Source organism: Rhinopithecus bieti, unplaced genomic scaffold (genome assembly GCF_001698545.2).
Source record: "Rhinopithecus bieti isolate Rb0 unplaced genomic scaffold, ASM169854v2 scaffold_6907, whole genome shotgun sequence".
Classification (NCBI taxonomy): Eukaryota; Metazoa; Chordata; class Mammalia; order Primates; family Cercopithecidae; genus Rhinopithecus; species Rhinopithecus bieti.
Window position 1 is genome coordinate 730,634 of NW_016805647.1, and position 17,793 is coordinate 748,426.

The window sequence follows — 17,793 nt, forward strand, 5'->3', positions numbered from 1 at the left end:
CCTGCCTCAGCTTCGGGGCTCTCCTCAGGTGCCTTGTCTTCCCATGGGTAGAATTCCTTGGAGCATGGCCAGGGGAGTGACTCCTGTGCCAGGCCACGACAGAGGGCACCCCTACACGGGGCAGAAAGGAGGTCCCTATTGTTTCCTGGACCTGTGGACTTTGTCACTCCATCACAGTCTCCTTGCAGGGAACACAATCTTTGGAAACTCTGCCTTCTTTTTTTTTTTTTTTTTTTTTTTTTTGAGACGGAGTCTCGCTCTGTCGCCCAGGCTGGAGTGCAGTGGCCGGATCTCAGCTCACTGCAAGCTCCGCCTCCTGGGTTTACGCCATTCTCTTGCCTCAGCCTCCCGAGTAGCTGGGACTACAGGCGCCCGCCACCTCGCCCGGCTAGTTTTTTGTATATTTTAGTAGAGATGGGGTTTCACTGTGTTAGCCAGGATGGTCTCGATCTCCTGACCTCGTGATCCACCCATCTCGGCCTCCCAAAGTGCTGGGATTACAGGCTTGAGCCACTGCGCCCGGCCGAAACTCTGCCTTCTTAAAAAAAGTTCCTCATTTTTAATAAAAGTTTACCATTTCAATTCTTATTATAAATAAGTGGTTTATGTATCCTAATCATGGTATTGATTATACAAATCTCTACATGTATTAACATTCACAGAACTAGACATATTCCTGAAGTAAATTTTACCTGTGTGGTAATTTTAAAATAATAAAAGGCTTCAAAATTTAAACACTTTCTTGATATATCAGATGTGCTTGAATATATGTATATTTATATTGATATTTATATATAATATGCATATAATTGTATATACATATATGTATATGCTTATGATTTCATATATATATAAAATTTGGTTTTCTACTCTTTTTCATTTAATGTGAAACTGATTTTTCCATTTTTTATATGTTCCCCACCAGCTTCCTGGTAATAGTGCTGTGCTATTCATTGGGCGTAGTGAAAATGAGTTGTTAACATACTCAGGGCTTAGTGCAGTGCTTGGCACGAGGGAAGCACTCAGGCGTGGTGACTATTATTACTATTAGTATTATTACCATAAGTTATTTAATCCTTTCCTTCTTGATAGAAATTTAGGCTGTTTCCAATGTTTATTTTAAATACTTCCGGGAGGGACAATGGGCGTATAATTTTTTCCTGAATTAGGAAAAAATTTTTGAATTAGGATCATTTCTTTAGGAGGCTCTCCATTTCGAAACAAGTACCATACACATTGTACAATCAGGTCTGTTTCACTACATTCAGACGGGGCTTGGCAAGGTGAACCCACCCTGATGGGGACTGAGAAGGCTTGGTGGTCTCTCCCATGGGTCTGAGGTGCTGTTTGGGTTGCCCAGACCCTGCCACCAAACATCCTGTCTCTCACACATCCTTGATCTCTGTTTCTTTCCTGGTTCTTGCCCCTGAGTCTACAAATATGCTGATTTTCTGCTGTCTTTTGAAAACCTTGCCTCCATCCTGACTACTTCTCACTCGGTTGTTCTGTCTTCTCCTTTCACCACCTCACTTCTCAAAAAAATAATGCCTCTATCTGGAAAGCCTACCTCTGAAACTTTGTGGCAAAATCCTGCAAAGCCATCAAGACTCTGCCCAAATAGCACGTCTTTCGGGGTGCTTGCCTGAATCCCTAAGTTGCTCCCATGCTAGTGCCCATTATGGGGTACTGTGAACTGCGAAGGGACGGTTCTGTTTATTTTCTTTCTTTTTTTTTTGTTTGTTTTTGTTTTGTTTTGAGGCAGAGTCTCACTCTGTTGCCCAGGCTGGAGTGCAGTGGTGCAATCCTGGCTCGCTGCAACCTCTGCCTCCTGGGTTCAAGTGATTCTCCTGCCTCAGCCTCCCAAATAGCTGGGATTACAAGCGCCTGCCACCACTCCTGGCTAATTTTGTATTTTTAGTAGAGACAGGGTTTCACCATGTTGTCCAGGCTAGTCTCCTGACCTTAAGTGATTCGCCCGTCTCGGCCTCCCAAATTGCTGGGATTACAGGCATGAGCCACTGTGCCTGGCAAGTTCTGTTTACTTTTGTATCTCCAGACTCTAGCACCAGGATGGAAGCACGGGAGGTGCTCTGTGAAGGTTGCTGAGAGATGTGGTTTGAGAAGACTGGAGCAGTCCAGAGGCTCAATGCCTGACCCACGGTGGTGCTCAGTAAACGTAAACGTCAGGCAGTCGCAAGCTTCATTCTAAAGCATAGAAACACTGTGCATTCTGCAGAGACTGTCGTTTGTGGGTCTCTATCAGATTATCTCTCATGTACCTCTGCTCCTGGATCGCCCTTCTCCCCGGCTTCTCCTTTCTCTCCCTGTGGGCACAGAACACCACTGCGTGAATGCCGGCCCTTGGGAAAGCCTGGGACAGACCCACCCTCACATCCGTGACAAACTAGACTAGGACGCGACTGGTCTAGGGGTCAGCAAGGAACACTGTGGAGGATGTGGAGGTGTCAGCCTGTAGGACAGAAGACTAGGCAGGGACTGTCATCACTGTCTTGAAGAATCTGAGGCTCTAGTACAGGGGAGGAGAGGCTGATACTCTCTATGCACTCTGCAGCGGACAGGCCTTAGGGTGACCCGTGACTTTTTTCTTAGCCATGGAGTAAGGCACATGGCAAAGGTGATGGAACTTCACTTCTCTGATTATGTTGCAGATTATAACATACATGTCATACAGATGGTGACATATAACATATGTTAAGATTATGTTACAAATATGTTACATGAACACACAAACACACATGCACACAGCTCTGTCTTGCTAGCACTAGACACTAGGGAGACCCTACTGCTGGCCTTGGCCTTGAAGATGCCAGTGGCTATAATGTGAACTGTCTACTGTGCAGGGGGTGGGGAGGGCGAGGGCGCAGGTGGCAGGAACTGTAGGTAGCCTCTAGGAGCTGAGTTCTGTTCCAGCAAGGAACTGGATTCTGCCAATACCAGTGAGCTTGGAAGGGGATCCCTAGCTCCAGATGAGAATGCAGTTGGCTGACACATTAATTACAGCCGCATGAGACCACGGGCAGGGGACCCAACTAGGATGTGCCTGAACTCCTGACCCACAGAAACTATGTGCCAATACATGTGTATTGTCTTAGGCCGCTACCTTTGCAGTGATCAGTTATGCAGCAATAGATAATAAATATGGCTCCAGAGGCTCTGAGGGGTCACCTGGGGGAGGCTGACAAGGGAGCTTCCACACCATATCCAGGAGTGCTCCCTCCATCCTGGGGCTACCCCATGGCACAGTGGACAGGTCTGGAGGCAGTGAGCTGCCTGCCTGTGCCAGCTGAGTGAGGAGTACTGCACTGGATCAGATTTGGGACTGGTTAACCTCTGAGGCTCTTTCCACTTCCTAGAGGAGAATTCTGAGACCAAGATTCTAGCACATTCGAACTAGGTTGGTGCTTCTAGAGGCCATGATACTGTGAGCCGAGGAAGTTGCAACTCCTGTTTACACTCAAATGCAGTAGCTGCTTGTTAAGAGGACCCCCTCCACCTGCTCCCAGGCTGGGTAGGCAGGCTTGGGGTTAGGGCAGCCTCATCACAGTGCCAGGCACCCGCTAGGCTGGTGGCCCCAGGGAGGACCCTCGTCTGTGGCTGCCTGCAGACAACCTCGACACCCAGCCCTCTGGCCTCACTGTAAACCTCAGAAGCTCGGCTGGATTAGGCAATCCTGCCACTCCAGGTCTGCTCTGGCCACCAGGTTCTCCTTCTCTCCCCATTTGGGCTGTCTAGACCCTACAAAATGACAACGATTTCTGTTAGTGGAGCTCAAGGTGGTCTTGCTGAGTGTGACCAACTGTGGCATGCACAGGATGTGGCTCCCTTGCTTCAAGGGTAGGTGCCTAGGATGGCACCCATTTCACAGATGGAAACCCCTGAGACCCAGAGAAGGCTCCCAAGTCAAGTTGGCAGCCTAGTGGACTGGGCGAAGGCCCCATTTCTGTACATGCAGCCTCTCCTGGGTATAGGGCTTCTGTACACTTTCCAAAGAGGCAACTCTAAACCATGACTTCATCTCCTTCCCAGAAATCCAGTGAGGTATCCAGGGAAGACATTATTATTGCCATTTTAGAGATGAGGAGACGGAGGCTCTGCAAGGCTCAGTGGCTTTCCCAAGGATATAGCTGACAGAGCAGGACTCAGGTCTCCTGAGTCGGGAAACTGGCCTTCATAAAGTGAGTGACTTGAGGGGAAGCTGAGTGAATCCCCCACCCCTAAGTCCTGGCCCCAGGTTTCTAGCCCAGGCAGCAGCTGGCACCATGCAAAGTGCAAAGAAGCTCGCATCATGCTTGGGTGTGGTGTATGCACGGAAGGGCAACCAGCCCTGCCACTCACCACCGAGCCTGCTTGTCCTGTCTCCCCTTTCTCTCCCTTTTCTGCTGGGCTCCCTGGGTGCCCGTTTTCTCCTTTCATTCCTGGAGGTCCATCCTTTCCTGGGGGGCCTTGGGGACCAGGAGGGCCCATGTCTCCTGGTTTACCGCGAGGTCCCTTTAGAAAATAGCAACAATGCTTCTTAGACACATTAATGGAGAAAAGAGAAGAGAGGGAGAGAGAACAGAAAAGTCCAAAGGCCTTGACTCGTTGGTGCTTGACTGGGGCAGGCAGAGAGAGCCCAGTTTGGGTCTGCCTGGTTCCTCCTGGGGTTTGCAGGGTGGGTCCCTCTCCCTGCCCCTCCGCATCTCCCCTTGCCCACTGGGCTCACACTAGGGCCAGTTCTAGCGCCATCCTGCCCCGCCTCCTGCCCCCAGGGCCAAGACTGTCTTCAGAGGTTTGATTGGAGGATGTCTGTTCATACCTTCTCCCCATCGTGTCCTGGAGGGCCTGGCAGTCCAATCTCCCCCTGTAGCCAGAACAACTAAAGGTCACTCTCAGGGCAGAGACCATAGCAGTCATCAGTTACTCATTGCTTCGTGCACCTGGCATCCCTCTCCGCACTTTCTCATAAAGTTTGCTCATTTAATTCTCACTGTGTTGCTGGGAGGTATGCATTTGCAGCCTCTCTTCTATAGACAAGACTCCAAAGCACAGAGTTGTGTGCCTGAGGCCCACAGTCAGTGAACTGGGGAGCCAGGATCCCAGTCTGGACACTCTGGCTCCATGTCCCTGTTTTAGCCACAACCTCCCACTGCTGCCTCTGAGAGCCCTAGGTGCCCTTAGCAGAAGGGTTCTTGCCTTCCTGTCTCCCCTGAATGCAGAACCCCCGCCCTGGCTGCTCCACAGGGTGCTCCCTTCATCTTCACACAAATCAAGCCCCTTCTTTGGGTCAGGTAGGGAGTTAAGGGAGGTGGCAAAAAGATGTAGGTCCTACCCAGAGGAAAGGGCAGGGAATTCTGCCTGACAGATCAGGGGAGGCGTCAAAGAGGAGGTGGTCTTTGAATTGGGCTTGAAAGATGAGAAGGGCTTTGAAAGAAAGGGAAGAGGGACAGAGACTTGCAGGGGAGAGGACGTCATGAGTGGGAGACAGAGGGGCAGACCTTCTGAGAAAAACACAGGTGGGTGGAGTGTAAAAGGAAAGCAAGGGCAGGGAGTGAGGTGGGAGGACTGGGGAGGGGCTCGAATGCCGAGGTCCCTGATGGGGTCCTCATTCCTGCTGTGGGTCTGGGTGGGGCAAGGGCAGGGGTGTGTCTAGACCCAGACCCCACCGCATCAGAAAGCTCTGTGAATTACAGGAGCCCAAGCAGATGGCAAGGGGAGGACAGAAGAGCGACGGCGGCTGGGAGGTGGGTGGGTGGGGCCCTTGGTGCCCTGGAGCAGCAGGAGGGTATGGCGGTGGTGCTGGGAAGATGAGAGGGTCCCAGGAGGAGGGGAAGCCCTGGGGTCGCTGCTCTTGCAAGGTCTTCATCCCCTTTGTCAAGACAAGATTTACCTTCTGGCCTGGAATCCCTGGAGCTCCAGGTGGGCCAATTTGCCCAGGAAGACCAGGAGGCCCCTAGGAAAGAAAGGAAGGACACATGGAAGAACTGTCCCACTGAGGGGGTAGCCTGTTTCCCGAGGGCTGTATGTGAAGCCTGGCTTGTAGAGATAAGTTGTTTTCAAACCTTTCTCCAGTGATAGAAGCACATTTTTTTTTTTTTGCAAAGACAATAACATGGGGAACCCAAAATGCAAAACATATAAGCACCAAGTGTGACTGGGTTGAAGTGGAGGTGGGGTTTGGAGAGCCACGTTCAATACCCTCTCCTCCTTCTCTCTAGGGCACCTCTGGCGACCCTTTGGGTTCCAAGAAGCTAAGTCTGACCTTCCCCAGTAATGACTTAAAAACGTCTCCAGGAAACAACCCAAATGCCCATCAACAGGGGAATGCATGGTACGTCCATACAATGAAATACTACTCAGCAGAGAAAAAGAACCAAGTGCTGATGGTGAGGGTGCATCTCAAACACATTCTGCTAAGCAAAAGCAGCCAGACACAGATGCTGTGTGATTCCATTTACATGAAACTCTAGAAGAGGCAAAAGACACATCTAATCTACAGTGACAGAAGTGACAGCAGAGCAGTGGTGGCCTGGGGCTGGGAGTGACTCCCAAGGTACATGAAGAAATTTTCTAGAGTGATTGGGTGGTGGATACCTGGGTATATGTACTTATCAAAACTCATCAAACTCTACACCTAAAATGAGTACCTTTTATTATGTGTTAAGTTACACTTCAAGGTTGATTTTAAAAGAAAAAAAATGTTTCTGGAAAAATTTTATTTCCAATAGCTATTTCACATTATTATGATTATGATTATTATGACAGAGTCTCACTCTGTCACCCAGGCTGGAGTGCAGTGGTGCCATCTCGACTCATTGCAACCTCCACCTCCTGGGTTCATGGGATTCTTGTGCCTCAGCCTACTGAGTAGCTGGGATTATAGGCACCTGCCACCATGCCTGGCTAATTTTTGTATTTTTAGTAAAGACAGGGTTTCACCATCTTGGCCAGGCTGGTCTTGAACTCCTGACCTCAAGTGATCTGCCCACCTCAGCATCCCAAAGTGCTGGGATTACAGGCATAAGCCACTGTGCCCTGCCGAGTAATATCTGTTAATGTCTCCAAATGAAATTCATTGATTCCAGAACCACGTCATTGATAGCAATTTCTGGGATTGGGACGTCACAGAAGTGGTGTTTGATTTTGAGTTTGTGCCATCCCTAAGCGTGTTCTGTGGCTCATAGCCATGAAAAAATATTAGGTGAATTGAAATTTCATTAATCAGAGAACCACATGGTCTCTCCTCCCGTTCTCTACCTTAGAAGTTAAACTTGGTGGTAGTCGTTTTAACTACAAATATTTACCAACAGCCTGTCACCAGTGGGCACCTGTACAAAACCCAGGCTTGAAATTGCCTGGTTTTCCAAGTGCAGATAATGAAACTGATTTCTAGGAAAGGGGGATATGTGGGAGGTTGCTACTAGTTTTTCAGGGTAATGGATTTAATTAGCTAAAAATTGGGAAAAAAAAGAAACATTAGAAACATCCTCCTCAGTACTGCTATTTCCTTGACATAGCTATAAATAGAATCCAGCATTTGTATTGTCACCAGAGAGCACAGCTGTATTGGAGAAGAGCCTTTACATAGAGGACAGCCATGACCCAGGGCACGGGCAACTCTCGAGGCCCACCTACCAGTTCTGACCCATCACCTCCAGTTCAGATCATCGTCTGCCCCAGCCCTGTCGGGTCAACCCTAATCTGCAGCCTAGGGCCTGCTTTCTGGAGGGGAGAAATCAAGTCCTTGCTTCCAGGCTGCCGTCCCCAGCCCCCAGTCCAGTGCCCAAGGAAAGCCAGGAGGAGCAAGACTTACCATCAAGGCCAGTGTCCGGATCTCCTAAAAAACCAACACCAGGCAATCAGTTGAAGAGCAAACCAAGAGCCAACTGGAAGGTTCTCACTGCGCAGTCATGGAAACAGGGGAGCTGGGCCCCTCAAAGGAGCATGGGTGGAGGGGGACCCTCGCAGGTGGGCTCCATGGTCCCCAGACTCACACCACCCCCACCCCCAGCTCTCGATGAGGTTTGTAATCACTGGACAGAGAATATGCAGCATCTCCTAAGCATGATTATACTCTAAGGCTGCCCTACAATGGACTCAGGCACACCTTAAATGGACTGCAACCTCTACTTCACTTTACTGAAAGGGAAGGAAGCACCACCTCTTATTCTTTCTAGTCACCATCTGAGGACCCTCCCTTGTTCTTTCCTCTTCTCCCAGGACCCAGATTTCAAAGTTGCCACGCACCTCCCTTTAAATAGACACAGTATAGCAAAATATGGAACCACTCAAAAAACAGATCAGAGAGATGACTTTTGGCTTTAAAAGAGGATTTTACACCTTGTAAATGGAGTCACACATGGACACAGACTCCTTTGAAGAAGTGGTTCTTGAGCAGGGGAATTTCTTCCCCCAAGGGATAATTGGTCATGTCTGGAGACATAGTTTGGTTATCACAGCTGAGGCTGGGGTGCTACTGGCATCTAGCAGGTAGAGACTGGGGACGCTGCTGCACATCCTACAACGCACAGGACCGCCTCTCCCCCCACCACAAAGATTCTCCAGCCCCAAATGTCAACAGTGCCAAGGCTGAGAAACCCTGCTTTAAAGGGTGGGGAGCGGGAGCTCATGAACTTGAAACAGGATTAAACTGACATGAAAGGAGATGCGTTCCAGGAAGATTTTCTGCTGTGTGAAATGGGGTTATGCATGCGTTAAAGAAATGGGGCCCCAGTACCCTGGATGGGCCATACCTTGTGGGGTGCCAGGATAATTCCACTGTGGCACTCAGGGGCCCAGAGGCAGGATAAGTGGCCAGCTGGGCCCAGACAGACAACCCGGCCACCTGGATGCCAGTAATGGGGCCATTTGCCAGGAAGCTACACAGCGGGAGGTCGAAGGAGAGAAAATGAGGAAGCAGCTCTTCTGGAAGGGCTACCTGAGGGCCTGAGGGCAGGGCCCCTACTCAGCTGTGTGGAAGGGCCCCCTGATCAGGGCATGGTGCAGAGCCCTGAGGTCCATGAGGATCCTGGCCTCTGGGCTGGACCCTGCTCACCTGGAGAGCCTCATTGATGTTTCCATTGTAATCCACCATCTCTCCTTTCCCTGGTTCTCCCTTGGAGCCCTAGAAGGCAAATGAGATCTCAACCCAGGGCCTGGTCCAGGAGGGCCTGGAGAGCAACTGTGGCCTGCTCTCTATCCGCCCACACTGGTTGCACCTGGCTGCACACACGTGGACCCAGAACAGCCAGCGGGGCCCTGGGGATTCCGAACACTCTCAGAGGATGCTCGGGGATTGCAGAACAAATGGAGGACTCCATGTGAGAAGTCTGGGCTAGGCCGAACTGGGAAGGCTGGGTCCACCTGTCCTGCCAGTCAGACCTCCCAGCTGAGGGCCAGAATGCTCTTCCCCTCCTTCCCTGTCAAGACCCCAAGGTCAAGCCTGTGAAAGGAAGATAGAAACTCGGGACCCCAGTTCACTCGGCCAAAAGAAAAAAAAAGTTAAGCTGAAAGCTGAGTCATCCAAGAAGCTGCCTTTCCTTTTATTCCTAAGCAGAGAGCTACAGATAAAAGGTTCAATATCCCCACAGGTAGCTGCTCCATGTTCACCTTAGCTTACGTAAAGTGCCGATTTACTGAGCATGAGACCAATACATAATCAACTATTCTGCTACTTGCTCCTTTTTCCTTGCAATGTGCAGATTACCATACCATTCCTCTTTCCCCTCCAGCCTGCTTTTCCCCTTTAAATATTGAAGCCCTCAAAATCATCCTTGGCAAAAGGCACAGACCTGTCTCTTGGGCATGTGCCCTTAACCTTGGCAAAATAAACTTATAAATATTAATTGAGACCTGTCTCAGATGCTTTTTGATTTACCAGCTGCTTCACACTGTGACTCCAGGGGAGAGAGGCACGTACCTTGGGGCCAGCTGGTCCCTGTTCTCCAGCTGCTCCAGGCTCCCCCTGTTGCATGACAAAATTGGAGCGAAGTGGGGATGAAGTTGGTACAGAGAGCCTGATGTCCCTAGATGGGCCATGTAATAAGGGCCAGGAGGCTCCTCTTAGTTCCTAGTTCATAGAAGTGCAGGTTCCGCCCCTTCAGGAAGCATCCAGGGAACACCCACCCACACTCCTCTCTCCCTCTGAGTCCCTCTGGGACTCGGTTCTGAGTTCTGGGTCTGAGTTCCTCCAACTTCAGACTCGGTGGCATTCTTTCTGCTCTGTGTTCATTGTTAGTGACCCCCCTTTGTCTCTCTCGCACCTTTTCCCCAGTCCCCGAGTCAGTTGCCTCCATGGGAACAGGGACATTTGCTTCTCTTTAATTCTATTCTGCTCAGGTATCCAGGGCTCAGCAACTTTTTGCCAATTATCTGGGTGTCAGTTGCCATCGAGAGCCCAAACGGTTCTTTTGCTGCCCACTCTACTTGTGAAAGACCCAGAATGCCGAGTGAAACGTGGAGGACCAGGAGGGTCTCAGGAGGACATGGGTGTATGAGCACCCACCTCCCAGAGTGGGCGGGTGGAAGGATTTGTTCCTGTTGCAAACAGGACAGAGCCATGGGGAATAGATGATAAAGCGGTGTAACTTGTGAAAAACCAAGCACAGTTTCAATTTTTCTGGGATAATGAAAGACAATCGAAAAAACCAAGATAGAAAGTAAAAATAAAGAAAACAAGAACCCTTTGGTGTGACTCCTGATGACCCTGCTCATGGGACGTGGAGCCACTGCTGCCTCTGGGTAACCCGCTGTCTTTCTCCTCCACTGCCACAGCACTTTAGTCACTGTGAACTCATGAGGGACGCAGCAGCCTTTCATAGGGAGTAGCTGGAGAGAAGCGAGAGCCCCTCATTTACCAGTGGCTTGGGAAGCTCTGTGTCACTCCCTGGTCAAGCGTCCCATCCCTAGACTGGCTTTTGCATGACTGCTGTCTCAGTGGATGGCTCTCTAAAGCCAAAGCCGACCAGGAAATAGGGAAGCCAGGGGTCATGGCCAGTCAGCCTTGTGCCCTGAGGGATACCCTGAGGGCCGGCTGGGATGATTCTTGACCTCCCAAGCTGACCCTCATCTTGTAGCTCTGGGATGTGAGGGTCTCTGTACCTTGTCTCCTTGGTGCCCTGGGGGGCCGACCTGGCCATCAACACCCGCTTCTCCCTGGGGAAGAGGAGAGAGTTGGGATGAGGGCATGCTGGGCTCCTGGACAGCTGCTTATGGGGGAAAAGATGGTCTTGCTGCCCATGCCCTGGGTGCTGGCTTTGGGCCTCTTTCCCCAATGGCTTCGGCACCTCCCACTGTTCCACCTCCCTGACTCCTACCCACCCTTGGGCCCAGCCCGGGTCTTGCTTCCTCTGGAAGCCCCCCCTGCTTTCCTCCCCTGCATTCTGTACCCTTTACTGGTGTCCACTCTGCCCTGCCAGGCCCTCCTAGGCCCACGCAAAGCCCAGCCCATGGCAGGTGGATGTGGGCGGAATGAATGAGTGTATTGCCCCAGGTCATGTAGAGTAACTCATGCTTTCCTTCTGAGCTAAGAAAGAGACCCCCTTCATTTCTCAGTGCTGCTAAAGTAAACCAAGCAACACAGGAGGCATCTGCTTTGGGAAACCCAAATCTTACCATTGCACTTTTCAAGCAGCAAAAGGAAAGTGAAGGCAGTTTCCGTTTGCAGCTGCCTCCACTGCTGCCACCTACCAGATGTGCTGGTACCAGGTGGGGCCCAGCTGAAATAGTTGACCTGCAACCTACTCAGAGCCAAGGTGGGGGGGTCTCTTGGCTGTCCTAAGGCCCTGAAGCCATCGGTCTCTCGCTCAGTTACAGCATAGCCATCGAGGTCCTGCAGCCATTGAGCCCTGACTCAGTTACATCAGAGTCATCTGAGTCACTGGGACTATCCATCTGCCCCAGGGAAGACATCTCCTCTGAAAGGTCCAACTGTTATCTGCTTGGAAGCAGGAGCTGGGTCCAAATGACCTTTTTGGAATCCATGGGGAAAACCACACATCTGGAGCAGGGGAAGGCTAGAGAAGGCGGGATGTCCGGGATGTAGAGTCCCCGAGAACAGGCTGAAGACAAAGTCCCCAGGTAAATGCCTCCCCGACACTGATTCCAGGGAACACTCACCTTTGGCCCTGGGGGTCCAGGGAGCCCTGGAGGGCCAGGTTCCCCTCTGCCTCCTCCAATGGAGTTGCCAGCATCGCCTTTCTCTCCCTGAGGGTGGAAGGTGGAGTTAGCGTCCCTGGTGTGGAGGAAGGTCTAGGCTGAGCACTGGAGGGACACTATGGAGTGTGGGCCCCAGGATGTCTGGGGACCGACCAGAGGACTTCAGAACCCCAGACTGGTCTGATCCAGCCATGGGATTTGAAGAGAGATTGGAAGTGTGTACTGAAGGGCAACAGATTAAGAGCTGACACAAGGGACCCTTCGAAACTGGGTCTGGAGCAGTGTTTCTCAAAGCGTATTCCACGGAACACTGCTCAGTGGGTTGAGAATATTCAAAATGTGGAATAACATTGTTATTGGTGGCCAAACTATGTTAAGCAATGCAGCATTAAATAAGGCTTTGCAGACCCCGTCACTGTAGGGTGCTCCAGCCTCTAACAGGCTGAGGAGCACTGTGACTTTCCAGGAGCCCATCTGATTATGCACACCTCCCCTAACTTATTTTGGCCTCATCTTTTTTTTTTGTTTGTTTTAATTTTTAAATTAAATATCTTACAGAGCTCATGAACTGTGGGATGCATTTGCAGAGCTGGTACAAAGAAATCTGACCAGGTCATTGCTACCGAATTCTTTACATTTAGACATTTTATTTTTGCCAATCAGGGCCTGCCTATGGCACCTCTCCCCGAACAAACAGAATCTGTCTGTGTTCCAGCTGCCTTTCCTGCAGTCTGGGAGGCAGACACATCCAATGCTGGGGCCCGTGTGGATGTGCAGGGCCGGGTATGGGATGTGGGTGACGAAGGACCTGAACCCTCATTCAGAGTAACACCTACCTTCTGCCCCAGGAGGCCAGGAAGCCCAGGGGAGCCTTCAGCCCCCTTCTCTCCCTGCAGGGAGATGCAGACAGTGTGGGGGTTAGGAACTGTCTCTGCAGCAGGTTTGGGAAGCCACCAGCCCCACAGCTTAGGGCCTTGCCTTCCCTTGCTCCTGCCTCCCTGCTTCTGCCCCCGGCTGGCTTTCTGAAGGGCTCCACTTCCTCCTGGCCCCCATGCCGGCTGGCTACTTCCATGGGCCACTTCGCATTGGTGACACCTGCATGACTGCTTTCCTTATTCCCATGTGACCCGGGCCCTTGTCATTCATGCTGGGGAGAAGTCACACGGGCCACAGATCATAACAGGCCAGAAGCATCTAGTCTATCCTGGGGGTCTCCTGGGAGAGGTGAGCAGTTCAGAACGCCAGTGGTTGGGCAAGCAATTCCTTTTCACCACTCTGCTCTTCTTCAGATTCTTCATGCTTAGCAGCTAAGGGCCCCCAGTCTTTTCTGGCTCCCCCCTCTCTGCCTCTAGCTATAACCAGCTCATCTTATGTGGACATAGGGTCATTGCAAATGTAATGAGTTAGGATGAGGTCCCACTGGAGTAGGGTGAGCCCCTATCCAATGTGCTGATGTCCTTATAAAAGGGAGAAATTTGGGCACAGACATGCACATAGGGAAATGCCACGTGGAGATGGAGGCAGAGATTGGGGTGATGCGTCTATAAGCCAAGGAATGCCAAAGATTTCCAGCAAGCACCAGAAGCCGGGAGACAGGCCTGGAGCAGATTCTCTCTCTTGGCCCTCAGATGGAACCTGCCCTGCTAACACCTTGCTTTTGGACTTCCAGCTTCCAGAACTGTGGGACAATGAATTTCTTCTGCTCAAGCCACCCAGCCTGTAGTACTTTGTTACCACAGCCCTAGCAAAATAATACACTTACCTACTCAGCTTCTTCCAGTATAGAAGAACTCATTTTTCCCCCATGACATGAATCATAGAGCCCCTTAGAGATACTGAACCCCATTCTCATTTCACAGATTTGGCGGGGGAAGCCCCAGGAGGTTACATGACTGGTGGCCAACCCCTTACTGAGTCAGTGGCAGAGGCAGGTTGAACCCCTGTCTCCCAGTTGCTCTGCCTTCCGGGACACAAAGGCTTCACAGAGCAGCTGTCTTGGTGAGCTCAGCGGCTATAACAAAGTCTGGGTGGCTTTGACAGCAGAAATGTATTTTTTTTATAGTTCTGGAAGCTGGAAGTCTGAGATCAAGGTGCCAGTATGGCCAGGTTCTGGTGAGAGCCCTCTTCCTGCCTTGAAGATGATGGCCTTCTTGCCGTGTTCTCACAAGGCAGTGAGGGAGAAAGGTCTCTCAAAGCTCTCTCTCTCTCTTCCCTTTCTTCTAGGGTCACCAATCCTATTGGATTAGGGCCTCAACCTTATGATCTTATTTAACCTTACTGACCTCCCCAAGGCCAAGGCCCTATCTAAATACAGCCACACTGGAGGTGAGGGCTTCAACGTATGAGTCTGGGAGGGACATATTCAGTGCATAGCAGTGTCCAATTCAGGTGAGCTTCCAAGAGCACCCCACCAGCGGGGCTGGGGTATCAGGTCAGCACAAGAAGGTTTGCTACCCATGGCCCTAGGGAGAGGCAGTTCTCATGTGTAATAATGTGAGCTGAGGGCTCTGGGCTTATAATTTGGTCAGATGTCTCAATGAACATTCATTCCAGCTGGAGCCACAAAAGGTGCCACACCAAGTCTTTGGGCGTCTTCTCCTTGGCACCTGCCCTGGTGTAGCAGCTGAACGGTAAAATGGCCTGAGGTTGGCCAAGAGGGGTTGTGGAGGGCCAGGCAGAGGCCCTGGCAGTGGGAGGGAGTCCCCGCTGTCCTGTCTTGCCTGGGCTGCTCCTGCAGATGTGCTTAGTCTGGGCATCCTTCAGAAGCAGGCCAGGTGGAAAAGGAAAGGCTGTGGGTCCTGACCTATGGAGATCCTTGGGGAGCAGAGGTGGAGGGAGGCAGGTTCCTCCTTCTGCTAGGCTTTCTGCTGGGTAATCAAGGCTGCCCAGGAGAATGGGTATGCTCTTGAGGTGAGTTTCTAAAGCTTGGCCAGGCCATCCTGCCACTCCCCTCATCTTGGGACACATGCACCAACAGCACGCTGCAGGCGACACACCAGCCACGGAGGAAGGCCAGGGAGTAGGGGACTGGTGAGGCCAGGACGAGGGGGCACACACTCAAATACACGATATCCTACCCTCTGCCCCCTCTTTCCCAGCAAACCTGGGGGCCCCGGCTTCCCTTCTGTTCCTGGATCTCCCTTTGGGGTAAGAAGAGAAAGTCACTGATAAGAAGATGGGCAGGGAGTGAGGGGTAGGATGGGCAGTGATCATTGACCAGCATTTCCAGAATACTTGTCCCTTAAGCTCTTCCTCTTTATAAAAGGGTGTTCTGGTCAAAAAAGTTTTGAAAATGCCACATAAGATATTTCTTTTTGAGAGCTCCTCAATGCACATTTAGCAAATTAAAGGTTCTGAGAAGGTCTGCAGCAAAGAAACCTGTGTAATATTTCTAACCTAGTATTTCTCAACCTTTTTTTCTTGTCACATCTCTTATTGTCATACAAGAGGGAAAGAGAACCCTGTAGGTGCAGGGGACAATAGTCACTGTCTGCTGCAGCTGGCATGCCTGCAGGCCAGGACCCAGGGAGGGGGAGGCATTTGCAGTGTGCTCCTGACCAGTGGGCCCTCCTCTGCTCAGCCAGGTCCCCAGCCCCAGGCCAGCCTCAGGGGGACCAAGAGCAAAACAGCAGCAGCCCCTCCCACCTCCGCCCATGACCAATGCTCTGTGCAGCCCAGAACATTCTCTCTGTATCAGTACCTTGGTTCCTGGGATCCCTGGCTCACCCTGTGTGGAAAAAGAGAAACAAATGTGAGACACAGAAAAAGCAGAAGCAAATGAGCAAGGCACCTGTTGGTGGAGGTGGGGTGGGGGGCAGTCAGGGTGGGATTAGTGAAACATCGGGCCAGCCCCGGCTCTTCTCTGTTCAGGCATCAGGTCCCAGGCCAAAGGAGGCCTATCAGGCTACTGACCCTTAGAAGGTTCTATTCTTCCCAGGTGAGGGGCGTGGCAGGTGGGAGCATAAGTGAGGCAGCCCAGGAGGAAGGAGAGGAAGGAATAGGCATTTGGTTTGGACATGGTGCCCCCTGTAAGTGCACCTGCTGTGAAGATTGAATTTGAACACTTGTTTTTCCAGGCTATCCTCGCATCTGCCTGCCAACCAAATGGGCAGTTAGGGTGGGGGTTCTGGAGATGAACTCCTGCTCTCTCTGAAGCTTTGGAAGCATATAGCTACTGAATTACAGAGAATAAAGGAAAGATCTGGGCTGCCTTCCTGCTGCCTTGGTGCCTTGGCAGGCTAGTGAGTTGAGGCAGGAAACCTTCGCTATTTACTTGCAAGGCTTAGTTACACATCTGTGGCTCAAGGTTATGCACCTGGCACAAATGTTACTTTGAGAAAAATGTTTCCAAATCCTGTATGCCCCCTTGTTGGTCTGCCAGCCACCCCACTGAGCCTAAGTTTCCCAGCTCTGCCCGCTCACATCTCTCCCACCCTGTCCCTGATGTGTTGGTTGCAAAAGTCCACTGACCTTCATCCCAGCTACGGCAATTCCGGGAGTCCCCTGGTAGAGAGACACAAAAAAAGGTCTGAGACAAAAAAAGGTTCTGCAGCGAGGGGGCAGCAGCGGGGGAGGGCGGGAGGGGGGGAGGGGGCCACGGTGCAGTGGACAGCCACCCCATGGTGTGACGGGAAGGAGGACCGCCCACTCCTCCCAACCCCGCAACCACCAACTCTGCCTGGGAGATTGGGGTGCTGAGCTGACGCCATGAGAATGGACCCTGAGGAAAGGGCTTTGTACAACTTAGTCTGCAGGGCTCCCTGGGCTTCCCAACCACATGCGTGGCTCCTGGCCTCTCCTGGGAGGCACAGTGGGGACTGTGGGGCACTAGATGGGGCTGGGAGAGGGTCCCTGGGGTGGAAGGGGGAGCTTCATTGGAATATGAAAGGAGGAGGAGATGGGAGGGGTGAGGGCAGGAGGCTGGAAAGCCACGGGAGAGGGGGGCAGGGTAGATGACAAAGTAAAGGGGCTGATTTCACCAGGACAGTCGTCTCCAGTGTCTGATTGACATGACCCTCACAGTCAGCTCTGCGCATCTCTGCCCTCACAGACTGGGGAGTGGCTGGAGTGAACTCTGTTTTCGTATCAGCCCAAGGCCACCTACTTTGAGAGATATATGATGCCCAAAGTGCCCCTTAGCAAATCTCAAGTGGAGGTGATTTTTGGGGGTCCCTACTCTCCACTTGGGTCTTAGGACTGCAGTGGAGCTAGGGGTACCTGAAATGGCTTTTTATGACCCAGAGATGCCCAGGAGGAGGCCGCCCACATCAGGGGGCACCGATGGGAGACCACAGTGCTGCAGCTGGGAGAGCCAGGACAGGCAGAAGGAGGCCCAAAGAACTGGGACTCCAGAGTGTCCCCGGAGCTGGGGAGAGAGGGATGGGCGCTGGGGGAGGGGCCTTGGGGCTGCCTGGGATGTGGGGAAGGGGGAGGTACCTTGGCTCCATGCTTGCCGGGCATCCCTGGCATGCCCCGTTCTCCCTGGAGGAAGAAATGAGAAAGCATGAGGAGAGGACCAGATTCGGGGCCTGTCAGCCTGCAAAGACATTGGTGAGAATGGCTTGTCTGGAGGATGGGATGGATGTCCCGTTCATATTGAGCTGAGGACCCTGCTGGTGGCAGCTGTGTGGGCCCCTGCCC

General features: G+C 51.7%; 1 protein-coding gene across 16 annotated transcripts in view; it reads right to left on the reverse strand.

The window, feature by feature from the left end:
- Positions 1-17,793, reverse strand: part of COL13A1 (collagen type XIII alpha 1 chain) — a 159,950-nt gene that overhangs the window by 25,038 nt on the left and 117,119 nt on the right. For 9 of the 16 annotated variants that reach the window (XM_017873169.1, XM_017873176.1, XM_017873168.1 and 6 more), the window contains 13 exons: positions 17,590-17,634; positions 16,624-16,656; positions 15,854-15,880; positions 12,990-13,043; positions 12,115-12,201; positions 11,098-11,151; positions 9,917-9,961; positions 9,053-9,121; positions 7,811-7,834; positions 5,888-5,950; positions 4,817-4,861; positions 4,357-4,509; positions 2,280-2,324 (listed from right to left, as the gene is read on the reverse strand). In XM_017873169.1, the coding sequence (XP_017728658.1) occupies positions 2,280-2,324; positions 4,357-4,509; positions 4,817-4,861; positions 5,888-5,950; positions 7,811-7,834; positions 9,053-9,121; positions 9,917-9,961; positions 11,098-11,151; positions 12,115-12,201; positions 12,990-13,043; positions 15,854-15,880; positions 16,624-16,656; positions 17,590-17,634 (744 nt within the window). The remainder of the gene's footprint in view (positions 1-2,279; positions 2,325-4,356; positions 4,510-4,816; positions 4,862-5,887; positions 5,951-7,810; positions 7,835-9,052; positions 9,122-9,916; positions 9,962-11,097; positions 11,152-12,114; positions 12,202-12,989; positions 13,044-15,853; positions 15,881-16,623; positions 16,657-17,589; positions 17,635-17,793) is intronic. The other 7 variants (XM_017873181.1, XM_017873179.1, XM_017873178.1 and 4 more) reach the window with 3 other exon arrangements.